Genomic DNA, 18,137 nt, shown 5'->3' with positions numbered 1-18,137 from the left:
CCCTCTATTTAAGACCGAAACAGGAGGCATTCTTCACAGTTCTGGCTGTCGCTTGATGAAGCTGGTTGTAATCGCCAGCAAAACGTCGTGCCCGAATTGTAAACGTCGTAGGTTCACTCTCCAACACGAGGGTGTGCTCAACTAGTAACTAATCGGCACGTACTGTGTACGTGACGAACCTGACTAATTGGCTGTGTCGAGTGTAGTGGGCTTAACGACACATTTATATTTACGCGATCTAACCCAAACAACCTTTATTATAGACTAGCTGTACTACCCGGCTTCGCCCGGGACTTGGATCTACCACGCCCGGCCGCCTTTGTCTCCCCAGTGGCGATGTTCACACACCACACTAGTTACTCGTTTGAGGCTGAGTCGACCTAGGGGAGGCCCAGGAGCGGTTGAAATAATCGTCACCGGTGGTGGCCGTGAGCGGGAATCGAACTCGGGTCGCCGGGTTCGTAGCGCAGCGCGCTAACCACTACACTACAATGCGTTACGCTTCCACATGCGCGGGTCACATGACAGATTTGACATCACAGCCCACTTGCTGTGCAAAAAATGTTTGCATTATTGAGCTCCCCCCCCCCCCTCCCAAAAAAAAGTGTATTTTTATAATGTTTGCATGGTGTACAGTCTGGAAAGTACCCACATGGCAAATTTCCAGTTTGTTGCATGTCGGGAAGTACGCTAGACATTTTGAACAGACACACACATTCACAACTTTGCCTTATATACGTGGAGATTTAGTTTTAAAGTTACCTCGTTTCACGTTCGTAGAGAAACTACATGCTCCTCTCGCAGATGTAGATTTCACAGACACTGATTTACTTTCATTGAGTGCTATTCGAGCATCTCCAATAGGTATTGCACATCTCCTATCTGAGATTCACGTGTATTTTTGACCAAAGTCAAAGTTCAATTTGACCATCAAATATAATGTGGGGCCATGCACACACACACAAATGATCATTATTCCAGAAAATAATTTTATCTGACCCCTCCCTTTGGGTGTTCGGGGAAGCCGGTTGGGTTAGATGGTTTTGTGTGGAAAATAAAGGGGAGAACGTTCGTAAAATTCTGGCGTATATGCTAATTAAAACATACTCTTTGGTTTATGAGATCTCTTTTACCAGTGGCAAATTATAGTAGTAGGTTTTTACCCTTTTAAACTGGTACAAAACTGACACCTTTATTCAAGGCATCATGTTTGCAATAACCACAACACAAGTAGTCAAAAAAGCAAACAAAAAGAAGCAACTCTGATATTGATAATAATATGCACTGTCCTTGAAGTTGATTGGTCCACACCCGAGACGGCTTTCTTTAGAGCCTAGTCCCCATTGGTGTTGGACCAGATGACACCAGAAGGCGTACAACTCAAACACAGTGCAATATCAGAGTATTGAGAGCTCGGGGTAAGCATTTACACTATGAGATCTCTTTTACCAGTGGCAAATTATAGTAGTAGGTTTTTACCCTTTTTTAAACTGGTACAAAACTGACACCTTTATTCAAGGCATCATGTTTGCAATAACCACACTACTTGTGTTGTGGTTATTGCAAACATGATGCCTTGAATAAAGGTGTCAGTTTTATACCAGTTTAAAAGGGTAAAAACCTACTACAATACTCTTTGGTTCTGTCGGTAAAGTCACGTAGGTATCAAATCAAATAAATCACGACGTTTCGGGCGCAACACAAGCGTCCGTCATCAGGTGGGAAAGCATGGTCTGCTGCTGAGGCCACGGACGCTTCATTTGCGCCCGAACCATCGTGATTTATTTTATACCTACGGGACTTTACCGAAAGAACCAAAGAGTATGGATTCCTGCAGTCACGAAAGCTTCAAATCAATAGTTAAAACATGTTTTGGTTTAACGAGATTCAAAGTTTTCCCCTTCTTTTAATAACAGTGTCAGCTTTGCAATGCAAAAAAAAGATTTCAAAGTCATCTTCATGCCCATTACTTGTTAATGCCGTGGAATGTGAGCTGAGTGTCTTTGAAATGATACGTGAATTAATTCCACCCGTCTCTTTCAATTTAGCCGAACAGCCAACACTACAAAATTGCACTCATCGTCAATTACCTAGGACACTGCATCTCGCTGGCAGCCCTCATCACCGCATTTGGATTCTTCTGGTGGCTCCGGTAAGGCTGTGCACAACATACGAGCTAGGAACCACAGTATATTTGTAATAAAGGACTCGACTACGAAGTCTGGCTTGGTGTCCTTTATTCGGTTATTTCTCGTAACCCACACGGCTGTCCTTCTATGAGGCTTCCCGCACCGCGCTGATACTGCTGTTACTCCCGTCACGCCAACAGCTCCGCTGTTGGTCTCCCGTTGTTCTCGTAACCTCCCAGCAGCCTCGCCGCTGTTACCCTCACGCAGCCCCCACTGGCTGCACTCGTTACAGTTTCTCTTCTCGTCGCTCTCGTAGCCTCTCACACACAGCCTCGCCGGCTGTGCTCCCCGCAGCTCCTCAACCGCTCTCTCTCCAGCAGCCCCACTGCTGTCTTCTCCCGCAGCTCCGCTGGCTGCTCCCTTAGCTGGCCACCGCTGGCCGCCGGTGCCACTCTTCCTGGCTTCGCCCAACGTGGCCTTACTCTTGTCCAGTCTCTCACTCTCTCCCGTCTCCTTCCGGTCTCATCCCTTAAGAACCTTAACCTTGCTCCCACGTCACCTAACTCCACCTCTCCATGACGTCACATCCGGGAGGTCGCCCGCGCCCGCATTACACCACCCTCCCCCGTGGAGAAAAACCCAGCCGACCTCGGCTGAACAACACCAACAGTAATGCGGGCGAAACCGACCCTGACACACCAAAGGACACCAAGCATGCAATATAACAGTAAGAACAATCAACAGAGCATAATAATCAAGTAACGTACCAGAAGCAGGCAATAAATACACAGTAAGAGCAATAATGCAACGTAACAATCAACGAAACACAAGGGATTTAGAACGTGTGCGGGTCGCCGGCCCGTCCCGGACGGTCGGCGGCCCACCCGCGGAACGGGAACGTGATGGAGTTTGAGGAGTGACAGGGTGAAATCCCACTGTCGCTGTTGGAAGTCCACCAACGTCCCGTGTCCCTGAAGGATCAGTCTCGGGCGTGTCCCGCGGATGTGTCTGCAGCGGGGTCGGAAGGGCTGCAGAGCTCGAAGTTCCCGCAGATCTGGCAGGCACCCTCCAAGCAGGGCGCCTCGTCCCCTGTGGTGTCAAGGCCGGCCTGCCTGGAACAGGTATGACAGGCGCTCTAGCAAGATCAATAGACGCAGGCGGGGGAGAGTCGGCAGCAACAGACCCCGGCAAGGCAACATTGGGAGATGACGCATCATGTAGGGGAGCAACATACGGTTTCAAGCGCGACGTGTGAACAACCCAACGGCGAGAACCAATCTGAACACGCGCCGACTGAGGGTTAGGAACCTCAATGAGGCGGACGGGCCCTTGCCAAGGTTTGTGAAATTTGGGAGAGGTACCCGGCCGCACCTGCGGGCAATGGAGCCAGGCCAGGTCCCCAACCTTCCAGGGGCATTCCCCCTTGGAACGCCGCGCATACCTCTCATTCCGGGCTTGAGCTTTGGCCGTAGCCACGCGGGCACTCTCCCGCGCCTCCGAGACCCGGCGAACAGTGTCCCGAATGTAGTCAGGGAGTGGTTTACAAGGTCCCCTTACACCGGTTCCCATCTGCACATCCATCGGCGGCACGTTTTCCCGACCATACATAAGGTAAAACGGCGAATAACCCGTAACCGCATGAGGAGTCATCCTCTACGCCGAAAGCACCGCCGGGATGTGCAGGTCCCAATCCGATTGTTGCTCACTCACCGTATGGCACAGCATGGCAGACAATGTCCGGTTTAGCCGCTCAACCATACCATCCGTTTGCGGATGGTATGGGGATGTCCGGACCTTCTTAGTTCCTAGGCCCGCGCACACTTCCGCCAATAATTTAGAAGAGAAATTTCGGCCCTGGTCCGTGAGGAGTCTCTCCGGCGCACCCTTGTCCATAACTTATCCGAACAAAAAGGCATCGGTAATGGCCACGGTCGATTGGTCGGGCAACGGCCAGGCCATCGGCCAACGGGAGAGGTACTCAACCCCGACCAGCAAATATTTATTACCCCTCGCCGATGGTGGGAAAGGTCCCAAAATGTCCAGTGCCACCAATTCATTAACCCGAGACACCTGAATTGACTGTAAAGGCGGCACATAAGGATGTTTAGGTGGCTTACGTCAGGCACAGTCAGGGCACGCGCGGACGTACCCCACGACATCCGTCGCCATGCCGTGCCAAAAATAATGACGTTGCAACGTCAACAAGGTCTTCTGCACACCCAGATGTAATAGCGTGTCACAATGGAGAGTTCTAATCAACTTGTATCGCAGGGACGCAGGCACTACCAGACGCCAGCGCTCCTGGAGACCTTCCCTCCACATGAGCAGACCATCTCGGATCGCGGTTTCCGGCGCACCCTCCGTAACCGGACCCCCAATCTCCACTTTAGATCGCTTCCGCAAGGACACTAACGACTCATCCATCATCTGCTCCCTTATCCAAACAGACCGTGGCAGATTCAAAACCCCATCAGTCGGCCCCGGTTCCACAGGAGCATCCGACTCCTCAACAGCCAACACCAGCGGCTGAGGGGGGGGTAGGCTGGGCGTACATCTATGCGTCCCCGACGCACATTTGCAAGGGGAGCGCTGCGGCAATCTAGAAAGTGCGTCTGCGTTCGCATGGCGCACCCCTTTGCGATGGTGAATTTGAAATGAAAATTCCTGTAGCGTGTCCAACCAACGCGCCAGCTGGCCGGAAGGTTGATCCATTTTAAGGGCATATTGCAAGGCCGCATGATCCGTACGTACGATAAAGGAACGGCCGTACAGGTACGGTCGAAACTGACGTAGGAAAAAAACAACGGCTAGGAGTTCCCTGCGAGTGACACAGTAGCGGGTTTCCGTGGGAGACAAGACCCGGCTACCATACGCCACGACACGCTCTACGCCCCCTCTAGACTGGGATAATACCGCGCCAATACCTGTGTCACTCGCGTCCGTATCAAGAATGAATGGGCGATCGAAATCGGGATAATCCAATGTTGGGGCCGTAGCCAACAGATCGCGCAGACTCTGAAAGGCCGCCTCCTCCGGCGGTCCCCACGCAAACTTACGTCCCTTACCCGTAAGGAGGTGCAAGGGCCTCGCGATCGTCGCAAAATTCGGCACAAACCTTCGATAATATGAGGCAAATCCCAAAAATCGACGTACATCCCCCACGGTGGCCGGAGTAGGCCAATCCCGGACGCACGCCGTTTTTTTCCGGGTCTGTGGACACCCCCTCAGCACTCACGATGTGCCCCAAATAACGGACGGACCGTTGCAGTAGGTGACATTTCTTTGGTTTGAATTTCAAATTGGCAGAGCGCATCCTCGTGAACACTGTCTCCAGCCGCCTTAAATGTTTGTCAAATGTGCGGCTGAAGACAATAATATCATCCAAATATATGAGACATGTCTCCCACTGCAACCCCGTCAACACGAGCTCCATAAGCCTTTGAAATGTGGCAGGGGCCGCATTCAGCCCCATCGGAAGGCAGTTGAATTGAAACAACCCCTGTGGCGTACGGAATGCGGTTTTCTCCCGCGAGGGCTCGTCAAGGGGAAGCTGCCAAAATCCCGAAGAGAGGTCCAGTGTGGAAAAGAACTTGGCCCCCGACAATGCATCGAGGGAGTCGTCCATACGCGGCAGGGGATACGCATCTGCCACTGAAATCTTATTCAATTTGCGAAAATCAACACAAAATCGCAATGTGCCATCCTTTTTCTTGACCAAAACCACAGGCGCGCCCCAAGGGCTGTTAGATGGCGATATAATGTCCGCAGCCAACATGTCCTCCACCGCCCCCCGAACGTGGTCTCGCTTGGCGGGACTCATTCGGTGCGAATTCAACCGAATAGGGGCAGCGTCGCCTGTATCAATATGATGGTGAAGCAACGAGGTGCGCCCCAAATCCAAATCATCGGAGCTAAATACATCCGAAAACGTCAACAACAATTTGTGAAGCGCACCACGTTGATCGACGGACAGGGAAGAGTTTCCGTCACACAATTTAGCAATCCAGCGATCATCTGAAGGCACCGGCTCAGAAACCCCAGCAACCACCCTCTGGCTATGCGAACAATCCTGAGCCGTAAATGCCGTCGTGGCATGTGCCACGACCGTACCAGCCGGAATGCAGACGGTTTCTGCACCCGCATTGAGCACCTGTAAAAAAGGTAATTGATCCGGCCGGACGATGGTCTGTGCCCCAACCAGCGCCAATCCGGTCGTTATCGAGGCTGACGGAGACAACAAAACCCCAATCTCTCTTAGCCGATCAGGCAGGGGCTTCCGATACCGCAAGGGAATAAGCATCCGTGAGCCAGGTGGGATGTCAACAGATGCCACTGACAGCGCCTGCACTTGTACGGCTGAAGCAGGTCGCCCCCAGGGCGAGGGCAGAAAGGAGATTTGACGGGCACCTGGCAGTTCAATACAATTCTCATTAATTTTAATCAAAATAGGCATTTTAGCCAGGAAATCAGTGCCCAATAAACATGGAACTGCCAAGGACCTTGAAATCAACACCATGCCGGAAGCCGACACCTCCCCAATAGTTATTTTAGCGTCCCGTTCGCAGCGACGCATGACCCGTAAACCGGACGCACGGCCCCGGGTGGGATGCCCAACAGATGGAAAATGACATCGGAAATGATAGTGGCGGACGCGCCGGAATCGACTAGAATGCGCAAGTCCACCCCTTGTATAGACCCCGGTACGGTGGACGAACCCGTAGCGGCCGCGACAACCCTCCGTGCCAACTTGCGCCACTGCGTCACCGAGCGACAAGGCCCCGTGGCTGGCCTCTCATCAACAACAACATTCGGATCGCACAACGAAGGTAATGGGTGAGGTGCAAAGCCTTGCCGGGTGTCTGGTGCGTGCCGACTTGCCTGGTTCGGTGCTTCCTTAGTCGGCTTGGCCGTTGATGAGGCCTCCTGTTGCGGCGGACCCGGGATGCGGGCCCAGCAGTCCTTCGCGTAGTGGCCCCTCCGTCCGCAGCGGAAACAATCGGCGTCGTTGCGCCGAAGCGCAGGCCTTGCATCCCGCCGGCCCCGTACCGGTGGTGCAGCGCGAGAGGCCGGCCCACCACGGCCCGACCATGGCCCAGAGGCGGCCGTCAGCTCCTGAGGGCCCCCCCCATCCGGCACGTATACCGACTTCGTAGGGTCCCAACCCAGAGCGCCACCCTCTGCGACGGGCCCCCCTGTCCACGCCGCGACTTGTTTCCACCGTCGGAGGTTGAATTGTGCATCCAGACATTTTGCCGCCGCCCGGGAAGTGAGCTTCTCATGCCCACACACCGGCATGGGAATCCCAAGATCCCGCGACAGCTCGAACATCTTGCCCAAGATGAGAGGCTCGAGCAGGTCCGGTGTTGTTTCTGGATACGCGGCCATAGCCAAATCAAGCACCGCACCCCTGTATGCCACGGGCGATTCCTCGGGCGCTCGTTGTCGTTGAGCAAATCGCCGATGCGCGTCGTCAGGTGGCTCGTAGGCGTCGGCCATTTCTTGAAAAACTCCATATAATGTCCTCTTCTTTTCGGCCTTAATGGAACGAAAAAATCGAACAGATTCGTCGTCCAGAAGAGTCGGCAACACTTCTAAGGCCTCAGCATTGGTCCATCTCGCAGAACGGACCGCCGCCAAAAATCTGCAGGCGAAAGCGCTCCAGTCGCCCCCAATGGCGAATTCTTTGACCGTGGTGAGATGGCGACTCCGACTTCTCTTTACTCCGCCCTCCGCCGATGGCTCCTCCGGTGGCAAATTCAAAATGGCGTCGAACCGCGGCGTGGTCAAGATGGCGGTTTCCCGCCGCGGAACGCGCAAGATAGCGGCCTCCTGCCGCGTGGCCGATGGCGCCGGGAGCGAAGATACTGTGGCGGTCTGTGGAGCACTCTCCGCTCTCTCCATCGCCGTCCTTGGGGTGACGAGATGACACAATTGGCCCAGGACGTCCTTGAGAGTCTCCAGTTGCTCCGCCACCTGCAGCCATCGCGGATCAGCGTCTGATGTTGTCGGCGGCCCCGACACTGCGGCTACATCTTCCACCCCAGTCCCCGCACTCGTTTCAGCAGGGCTCTCCTCCACCACCCCGGCAGGATCCATGTTTGGAGGGAAGTCGTCGTCTTCGGACGAAGAAGCCGATGCTGGCGCTGGAACATTTTTTTTTCTCACTTGTTTCGACATGCCGTTGCACTTCCGACACCAATGTAATAAAGGACTCGACTACGAAGTCTGGCTTGGTGTCCTTTATTCGGTTCTTTCTCGTAACCCACACGGCTGTCCTTCTATGAGGCTTCCCGCACCGCGCTGATACTGCTGTTACTCCCGTCACGCCAACAGCTCCGCTGTTGGTCTCCCGTTGTTCTCGTAACCTCCCAGCAGCCTCGCCGCTGTTACCCTCACGCAGCCCCCACTGGCTGCACTCGTTACAGTTTCTCTTCTCGTCGCTCTCGTAGCCTCTCACACACAGCCTCGCCGGCTGTGCTCCCCGCAGCTCCTCAACCGCTCTCTCTCCAGCAGCCCCACTGCTGTCTTCTCCCGCAGCTCCGCTGGCTGCTCCCTTAGCTGGCCACCGCTGGCCGCCGGTGCCACTCTTCCTGGCTTCGCCCAACGTGGCCTTACTCTTGTCCAGTCTCTCACTCTCTCCCGTCTCCTTCCGGTCTCATCCCTTAAGAACCTTAACCTTGCTCCCACGTCACCTAACTCCACCTCTCCGTGACGTCACATCCGGGAGGTCGCCCGCGCCCGCATTACATATTGATAAAAATTCCTTCTGTGACATTGCAATAGCCCCGTGAACGACAGAGTGGCGCTGTGGTTCATCACGCCACGCAATATTACACACCCGACTCGCTGGGGTGGACTCAAGTAAAGGTGGATACGTGAACATCTATCGAAAATTACACCCATACTCGAAATACTGCAATAGATGCCGGCGGTTAATTGGTCAGGGCGGATACGTGATGGTCGGATATGTGACGCTGTGCTTCAGCTCTGTGTGCGGCAATGCTCTCTCTGCAATCGGAAGGTCGTGACTTCAAAACACACTTGGTTATTTCCGTAAAGTCACGTAGATAGAAAATAAAAAAAATTTAAAAAAATAAAAACTCGCGATGTTTCGATCGTAACACAAACGGTCGTCATCATCCCTCGGGATGATTAAATGAGTACCTCTTTGGTTTTCGGGAAAGTCAACAGTGATCATCGTCTGGAGAGACTGACCCCCTACGTGGGCATGTGGAATTGTTTCTATTGGCTCAGGGCTGTCAATGGAGATGAGCACCATTCTATGGTCACTTGATCACGGGGACGCTTTTACTTGATTGATGACTGGGCTGAGAGGATTACCTCCGTTGTTCTTAATAACGTCGGTTGATCACGGTTGGCCGCCCGGATTTAAAAACAGGACCTCGGCACGATCATCCCTGGTGTAAGCCCCTCCGACCTACCCAGTCACCTCTACTTGTGGCACATTTACCACACAATTTGGCCCAACAAGATTGATTGAAGCAAGGGCTTTTTTTCGTGGTAGACTTTTATTGGGACTCGCGGCGAAAGAACCATTAATTACTCCGCCTCGCGACACAAATAGGTGCCCCTCAAGGACAGCAGTTGGAAGCTGACGCTGCGTAAATTACACCGGCACACGTGCTCGTTAGCCTCGAATATATTACCTCCTAAAAGCACTCAAGGCATTATTTGGCTGTATAAGACATGCTAAAATATTCATCGAACATCATTGCTCACTGCTGTTTGGGGGAGGGTAAGGGGGGGGGGGGGTGTTGGGCGAAGGTGGCGGGATAATTTCTTAGGGCATCCCTTTTGATGCACGGCCGTGAACTCAAAAGCCTGTTTTGGTGTCTCGCTCTTTGCAAAGTCGCCCGTGCTGGCCATCGTTGGTTGACTCTTTGGAGGATGATGTTAATGGCTCACGCGGAGATGCACCTCCAATGAGCATGGTTGGCGACGCATGGTGCAAAATATGTTTAACATCCATACGTACGTACATGTTACTACGTGCTTGATTCTCCAAACCTTCCGGGACTGTGGGATGACCAGTCGATGGAAATGAAAGGAGCGGTCGCTGGCCCACCCGTTACCGATTGTTGATTGTTATTTCCATCTCACGCGTGGGGTTTCCCTACACACTCTCTTTCCCCCTCGTGGAATTGTCCAAACTCCCAAATTCATGGCCCTTTTGGAAAAGTGTTCAGACTCAGTGAGACTTTCATGACTAATACAATGATTATTGTTACTGTCATCATATCATGCTAAAATGTGTATAGAAATTGGGCATATAATAAACCACCAAAATAGAGATTAAAATTGAGTCTCATGTCCATGAGACACCATTGAATCGCGCGTGCAAACAAGACGGGCAAACGAGACAAAAGCAAATCTACTACTCAATCAGATTGTGAGCACAACTTGTGAACGGGACATTTCCAAGGCAGGGCGGCGAATCATTGCCTGATGAATAGATACCACAGATTTAAATAACGCAATCATCGGTTGTGGGAAGTCCGCAGTGGTTTTCGAATTGAGATACTGACCCGTGTCATAAGAATGCGGAATATCCATCACAAGCTCAGCAGGGCTTTCAGTGGCGATGCGTAACACCCAATGTTAATTTAAGAATCAGATATATCTCCACCCTTTCGATGACTCTCGTGTGTGGGCTGTAACTCAGAGCTTAATTTCAGCCGTCAGAGTCTGGCATGCTGTTCCGGGCATGTATGTACATTTAACTTATTTCACAGCCAACCGTGCTAATCGGAGGCAGACTACATCCATCTCTCCTTATTTTGCCATCATAAGATCATAGTTTCGGGTATAATAATGACATAGGATCATTATGGATAGGCGTACGTTGCTCTCCAGTGGCCGTGCCTCATGCCAATCAAAGTCCTTCTCCCTCCAAGCCAGCCGAGCAGTGTTGCAGAAAATGTCGAGTGAGAGATACTGATCCCCGGTCTCACCGCAGCAGGTCGTACCGACCACGCATGGAGGAGAATCTAACAAATGCTACAGCTTACTTAGCCCAGCAGTTCCCAACTTTTCTGGATCCGTGCAACCCGCTATCAACATTCAGAACAATCACCATGCAAGTGAACACAAAAAAAAGAAACCCTGGCATTGTGTGAACACAAACCGTGTCTGCAAGAAGTTCTGCGGACCAATTCACACGGGCTTACGGGTCAATCAGTGGTCGGTGAACCACAGCATGGCAACCCGCTGCTTTGGTCCATGCCCAGCTGCTGACGGCTTCACTGGGGCCACGATTGCCGAGGGTGTGCGGAGAGCGCGAGCTTCGTGCTGTGGCTGCGGGCGATGGCTTACTTGTCCTGTTTTGTGCGCGACCGTTCGTGGCGTTTCGAGCAGGAGCATCCGCTGTCTCCGTAATGCCATCCACTGGCACCTAGTGACCACGTTCATCCTAAGAAACGCCGCCTGGTTGCTCCTGCAGATCATCGACTTGAGCACGCAGGAGCGCAACGAGGTACGATGAAAGGCTCCGGCTGGCAATGCCCTCTCCCCTCCGCCCTCCATACCCCCAGTCTCCCACAACGAACCAAGGGCACGGCCGACCAAATAATTTTTTTTTTCGCACGCCTATCACACGGTTGTCCAAACTGATTGTGTTAGTGTGACTCTTACTGATCATTTGGAAGGAGACTATTGCCGTGCTCAGACACATTTCTCTAAAGGTATGAATAGTGGTTGTATGAGACTGAGAGAAATACGCGGGTTGTAAAGTATCTCATTAATGTAAAATACATTTAGGTCGATCAAAAAACAATCCTTCTGGACAGATATTGTGGTCTAGGTTCCAGGCAACCCAGCAGAATATTTTCTGAACAGGCCACACTCTGCTGTAGACATTTTGAAAGTTGAAACCTGACCAGGATGCATATGTAAACGAATTACAAAAGGAAAACATGAGCCTTTTGACTAATGGGGTTTAAACGTGCAGCATTACGGTAATTATTTTGCTACTTGCTGCGCACAGCTCAAATCCAGCGGCCGTCTCGGATGTTAGCTCGAGTGAGTTCACCAGGGGAAATGTGCGCACCGTCGGTTTCGCAAGTGGATCTTACACATCCTGTGCGCATAGTTCCCAAGAGTAGGTCATGTCGCGTGCCAGCGTCATGGAGACACATACGCTGAATTTTAATAAGAAATCGCTCACAAATTGCATGAATTCGAATCTGAATAGCAACCGTCGCCCCAGGCCGCACATTTGGCAGGAGCCCTTAAAAAGTTAGACACTCGGTGAGGCTTTCCCCGGGTAAACGAGCGCAATCATAAAATAAGAATGTTTGGCTTTTTTAATGTTTAAACACACCAGTGTTTGAGAATACGTTTTCCCCTTTTTTCTGGCAACAAAACAGGGGTTAAGATGTTAAAACACCAAACTGAAACCTTGTACCAAGAATCATGTCTGCATTAACCACAATTCTTATGGTCAGAATGCAAACAAAAAAACATACTCCGATAATATATGCATTAATCTTGATTTGAAGGTTTTGTGAGTGCAGGAATCCATACTCTTTGGTTCTTTCGGTAAAGTCTGCTGTGTTTGTTTCACACCTGATGACGGTTGCTTGTGTTGCGATCGAAACGTCGTGATCTATTATTTTTTCTACCTACGTGACATTACCGAAAGAAGCAAAGAGTAATATATGCATTGTCTTTGAAACTGATTGGTCCACTCCAGAGACAGCTTTCAGTTTGGTGTTTTAACATCTAACACAACTGTTTTGTTGCCAGAAAAAAGGGGAAAACCTATTATCATATTTTGGTACTGGCAAAGGAGTTCCCATGATGAAACCAGTGTTTGTATATGTATTATTATGCTAGCTCACGTGCATCTGTTTGTATTTAATAAGCAGAGGCCTTTGCGATATGATTGTTTTTTAGAGGCCTGAGCATTTTCAACCTAAATGCAATGACTAAAAATAGTCAAATGACATCTTCAGATGCCTGCACCTACATTCGCACATTGCCAAACCTGGTCTGTTCAGGTCGTGTGCTAATGAACTCGGGTCTTTGGAATTGCTGTCGGCATCCAGCCAAGGTGAAAAATTCCTGTTTCCTTTCTGGCACTCTTCAACAGCGCAGCAATGTTCCGCACTGGGGAATGACCTCGACATAACGTCGCAGTCCACACCCTGACATCAATCAAGCAGCTTATCTTATCACAGCGGTGCAGATACGCGTGCCATTTTCTCCGTGTGCCTACTCCGCGAAGAATAACTCCTCGGAGCTGCGCTACGTTGCCAAATTAAGCACGTGGGCCAATTTATATAATGGTTTTCTTATGCGCGTCCTCAGTGGCTGGCCTGCGACTATTAACATTCGCTTCATTTGAGAAGCTGTGACGATCTCGGCAAGCTGTCACACTGGTCTGAAACCATATTTGCCAAATATCTCAAATTGAATTGGTGTGGTCATTGGAGGTCAAGCTGTGTGGCTGGAAGGTGGTGGGGAGGGGTGAGGTGTTTGCCCCCCTCACTTGGCAGTCTGGAAGGTGACAGTAATACATCTTAACGCAACAGCATCACCTTTAACAGCAATGCAGACTACTTAAAGGTTTCCATTCCTCACGTTATCTCAATTATTTGATCAATAATAATAATATCCAGCCCCCCCCCCAAAGTAAATTCACTGCGAAATAAAGGCCACCCCATTATTATCGGTCATGGAGGTTGTTTGACCATAATTCACCATTCTGGTCATGTAGATTGGTGGGGGCATCCGTGACTGGTACATATGCCGCTCGTCACTGATGCAAACTGTGGCCGGGAATCGAACTCGTGCTCACGGGATTCATAAGACGCAGTGCGCTAACCACTACACAGTATTCCCCCTGTATTCACGACCTTGCTATCCGCAAATCGCATTTGGAACTCTACATTACTGCATCGAGAGAGAGAAAGAAAGTGATGAGATAAGGTGATGAGAGATAAAGTAATGTGATAAAGAAATGAGAGCAATAGAGAAAGAACCTCTCGCAGCTTAATAAGCATCTGCAGACGTTGCTCATACGATATTTGTAAGCCAATTTCATTATCCATGGCATTTTCTATTTGCGATCATCTCCGGAACGTATCCCTCGCGAACAACGAGGGAACGCTGTACCACCGCTCCCTCCCACATCCAACGACAATACGCTGTCGAAAGCAAACTGACGAGTGAATGAATGAAAGGCCCGATGAGATGGGCCGTCATCCCTAACCTCTCGCTAACGCCTTCCGCCCCCACGCAGCCATGGTGCCGTGTGGTCATCACGGTGTTCAACTACTTCCAAGTGACCAACTTCTTCTGGATGTTCGTCGAGGGCTGCTACCTGCACACGGCCATCGTCATGACGTACTCGACGGACAAGCTGCGCAAGTCCATCTTCGTGTGCATCGGCTGGTGTGAGTGTTACGCACCGCATACCCACCCTCCCTCCCTCGCTCTCTCAGCTACGCTCACAGTCGCACGAGGGGCCGGCGGTCGGGCGGTGGTGGCGGCGGCTACGCACGTGGCCTATAAATCTGGAATTTTTTTCGGTTATTGACATCGACCAGGGAACTCGGTGGAAAACTCGCGCAGAACAGGCGACGAAAATTCAAATGCCACGCAAAGAGGCGTTCGGGTCGGGGAATCAAACCCGGTCGGTTCTTGCGGTATTGTTGAACTTCTTTCGCACCGTACATAGTCAACCGTGCTGATCAGAGGTGCGGGGGAGGGACGACAAAGTAAAAACAAAAAGCAGTTCTAAAGAAATTCGTTTCAAACTTTGATGTAAAAGTGCATAGCTCCAATGGCTTCCAGTGGCTTCCTGATATCGGAAGAAAAAGTATTCTGAGACGGCCACAAAAGCGCATGTGAAAGCAGCTCACATCAGTGGCACGTAATCTCTTAACCGTTGCTGAGCCCCACCTTCAACAACCTGCACCCACCAGCGTGGTGATGTACGCTCATGCTCCATGACTCACACGGTGTGAGGAGGCCTTCATCCAGCAGTGGATGGACAAATCAATAAACGTAGTCTACACAGGCCATGTGACACTCTGATTAGAACACCCGACTCAGTTGGAGGTTTGCGAATGTAATATCTGGTCAAACATCCACTCCGCTAATCACTCCTCCGTATGCAATAACAAGTATAACCCGTAAAAACAAAGTTTTTCACTATAAATCCTTTATATGCGTGGCGGCTAGAGTCCTCTCGTCCTCTGGCTTGAGATGGCTGCCACCTATGGGTCAGATGATTGCATGGCAGCATTAAGCAATTGGTAATTATATATAATATTTTTGTCCTAAAAAGTGTAAAATTTTGGAAAAAAATTTTCACGAACATTAATTGTCTCGCACAATGAGTCTGTGTGCAAAATGTCAGCTCGATTGGATCACGGGAAGTGGGTTAAAAAACGACCGAAAGATTTGCACGGTCGTAAGCAAGCAAGCAAGCACGCAAGCACGCAAGCAAGCAAGCAAGCGAACTTAATATAAAGGATTTAATAAGTATAACCCGTAAAACAAAGTTTTTCACCATAAATCCTTTATATGCGTGGCAGCGAACTTAATATAAAGGATTTAAAAATATATTCACCTGTGGAGGACGCGGAGATCAATCCCGCGACCTTTGGCATGGGAAGCGAGGGCGCTACCAACTGCGCTACTCCGCCACGGCCTGTGGAGGGGTTACGCTCTGGGCTCTTATACTGTGATGTTCAGCCAAAGCCATGAATGCGTTCTATTTGAATATATGTAAAATAAAAAAAATTTGCCTAAAAAGTGTAAAATTTTGGGAATTTTTTTTCACGAACATTAATTGTCTCGCACAACGAGTCTGTGTGCAAAATGTCAGCTCGATTGGATCACGGGAAGTGGGTTAAAAAACGACCGAAAGATTTGCACGGTCGTAAGCCAGCAAGCAAGCACGCAAGCAAGCAAGCGAACTTAATATAAAGGATTTTAAAATGAGCCCGACTTTGTGGAAAATCGATAGTGGAGAGATTGGTCCTTGCCCTGGGCATGTCGAATTTCCACCACTGGCTCAAGACGAGTGCTGCCCCATGTCATCGTAAGCAGGGAGACACTTTGATGAATGGTTACAAAATGTGAAATGAAAATGGTAACTTTAATTTTTCTTAAACTTCTCATTTGTCTAACTCCAGGCATCCCTGCGCCCATCATCACAGTCTGGGCGATGGTGAAGCTATTTTACGAAGATGAAAAGTGAGTATAATCCGACATAAAACGTAATTATCCTTAAGCCATGCATGCATAATGTAATTGTAATGGCTCATTGGGATATAACATCCAGGCAGTAGCGTAGCAGAGCGCTTGAATAAAACTCAGAATGTCATAAGTTCGTATCCTCGTTTAAGTTTATTCAGCCGTTTATCCCCTTTTGGGTCAACAAGATGATTACCACTTTGTGGGCGATACAAAATCCATGCAGAGACCGGCTGCTGACATATAAATGTGGAATTTGCGATTAACATCCCTGGCTCATTCCAATACAGAAACCTGATGACGCTTCACTTTTTGTAAAACTAATCAGTATGTGTCGATAATGCATACGACTATAAATATGATTCAAGGGATTACATCTCGAATCATTGCCTCACTTGATGCAGCTAATCCGGCTGTGACGGTCCCACCTGATGACGGAGACTTGTGTTGCCTCCGAAACGTCGTGATTTTTGTTTTATTTTATTTTTAATTAATTTTGATGTTTTACCTACGTGACTTTACCGAAAAAACCTAAGAATATGTTGCCGTGGTGTGTGTTTGCATTGCCCTGCAGATGCTGGTTTGGGAAAACGGAAGGGAAATACATCGACTACATCTACCAAGGACCCATTATACTTGTTCTGCTGGTAATGAATACTGTGCGTGTGTCAGTTGCGCTACCTTCCCGATTGTGTTGTATCTTTGGGTTTATTCCGCAACACAGAGATGAGTGCTGAAAGTGGGTTACTTTTGAGACAAAATCAGTCTCTGATTGCTCGTCATTTCAGATGTAACAATGCTCCCCTGTATTTTGGGGTTTTTTGGGGGGGCACGAGCCTTAATCCGAGAACTTGACGGTGGTGGTGGTTACAATCGCACAGGCAATAATTTCATCAGGTACAAACTAATCATATAATCACTTCCAAAACGTCTATTGTAAAAAAACACAGACTCAAACAACACACAGACAGAGATTCAGCCCGGCAACCTTATAACCCGTTGTGGAAAGTGCTGTTTGTAAGCGCCTGTTATTTTGCCAGGATCATTCCTGCGCATATGTGTCCCCACCAACACGTGATATTTCCGCTCCACACCAGATACTTGATCTGAAAGAACAACGGCTGAGAAAACCGCTGCCACTAATGGCTAGGAATCAAACTCAGGTCACCGTGATCGTAGCATAATGCATAATAGCTACTACGCATATTCCTGGGTCTTTCGGTAAAGCCACGTAGATAGATTACCAAGGACCCGTTATTCTGCTGGTAATGAATACTGTGCGTGTGTCAGTTGCACTTTTTTTCCGATTGTGTTGTATCTTTGTGTTTTTTTTTCCGCAGCACATAGATCAGTGCTGAAAGTGGGTTACTTTTAAAACAAAATCAGTCTCTGATTGCTCGTCAAATCAGATGTAACAAATGCTCCCCTGTATTTTTTGTGGGGTTTTTGGGGAACGAGCCTTAATCCGAGAACTTGACAGTGGTGGTTACGCTCTGCTGATACATACATACGTACAAATGCACATGGAAAGACAAAAATAAGACAAATATCTTGCTTTAGCCTCAAGAGGCTGTTGAGCATGGAGACTGGAATGGCTCAGATTGCGTTCGTTCACCCACCTTTGTCTCCCCAGCGCTGATGTTTACACACTGCACCAGGTACTCATGTAAGGGTGTCTTCGACCTGGAGAGGAGGCCTGTTATCATTTCAGATATTCATCACTGATGCTGGCCCTAAGTTTTAATCGAACATGGGTCACTGATTCCTAGCGCAGTGCACTCA

General features: G+C 49.7%; 1 protein-coding gene across 3 annotated transcripts in view; it reads left to right on the top strand.

Moving 5' to 3' along the window:
- LOC133355939 (corticotropin-releasing factor receptor 2-like) overlaps nt 1–18,137 on the top strand; it is a 104,118-nt gene that overhangs the window by 73,234 nt on the left and 12,747 nt on the right. For 2 of the 3 annotated variants that reach the window (XM_061573395.1, XM_061573378.1), the window contains exons 5-9: nt 2,049–2,152; nt 11,502–11,622; nt 14,392–14,545; nt 16,295–16,355; nt 16,930–17,002. In XM_061573395.1, coding sequence (XP_061429379.1) covers nt 2,049–2,152; nt 11,502–11,622; nt 14,392–14,545; nt 16,295–16,355; nt 16,930–17,002 — 513 coding nt within the window. The remainder of the gene's footprint in view (nt 1–2,048; nt 2,153–11,501; nt 11,623–14,391; nt 14,546–16,294; nt 16,356–16,929; nt 17,003–18,137) is intronic. The other variant, XM_061573386.1, reaches the window with a different exon arrangement.

The sequence above is a fragment of the Lethenteron reissneri genome, chromosome 7 (genome assembly GCF_015708825.2).
Source record: "Lethenteron reissneri isolate LAM-NWPU_2019-01 chromosome 7, ASM1570882v1, whole genome shotgun sequence".
Classification (NCBI taxonomy): Eukaryota; Metazoa; Chordata; class Hyperoartia; order Petromyzontiformes; family Petromyzontidae; genus Lethenteron; species Lethenteron reissneri.
This window is presented reverse-complemented; position numbering and strand designations above follow the sequence as displayed.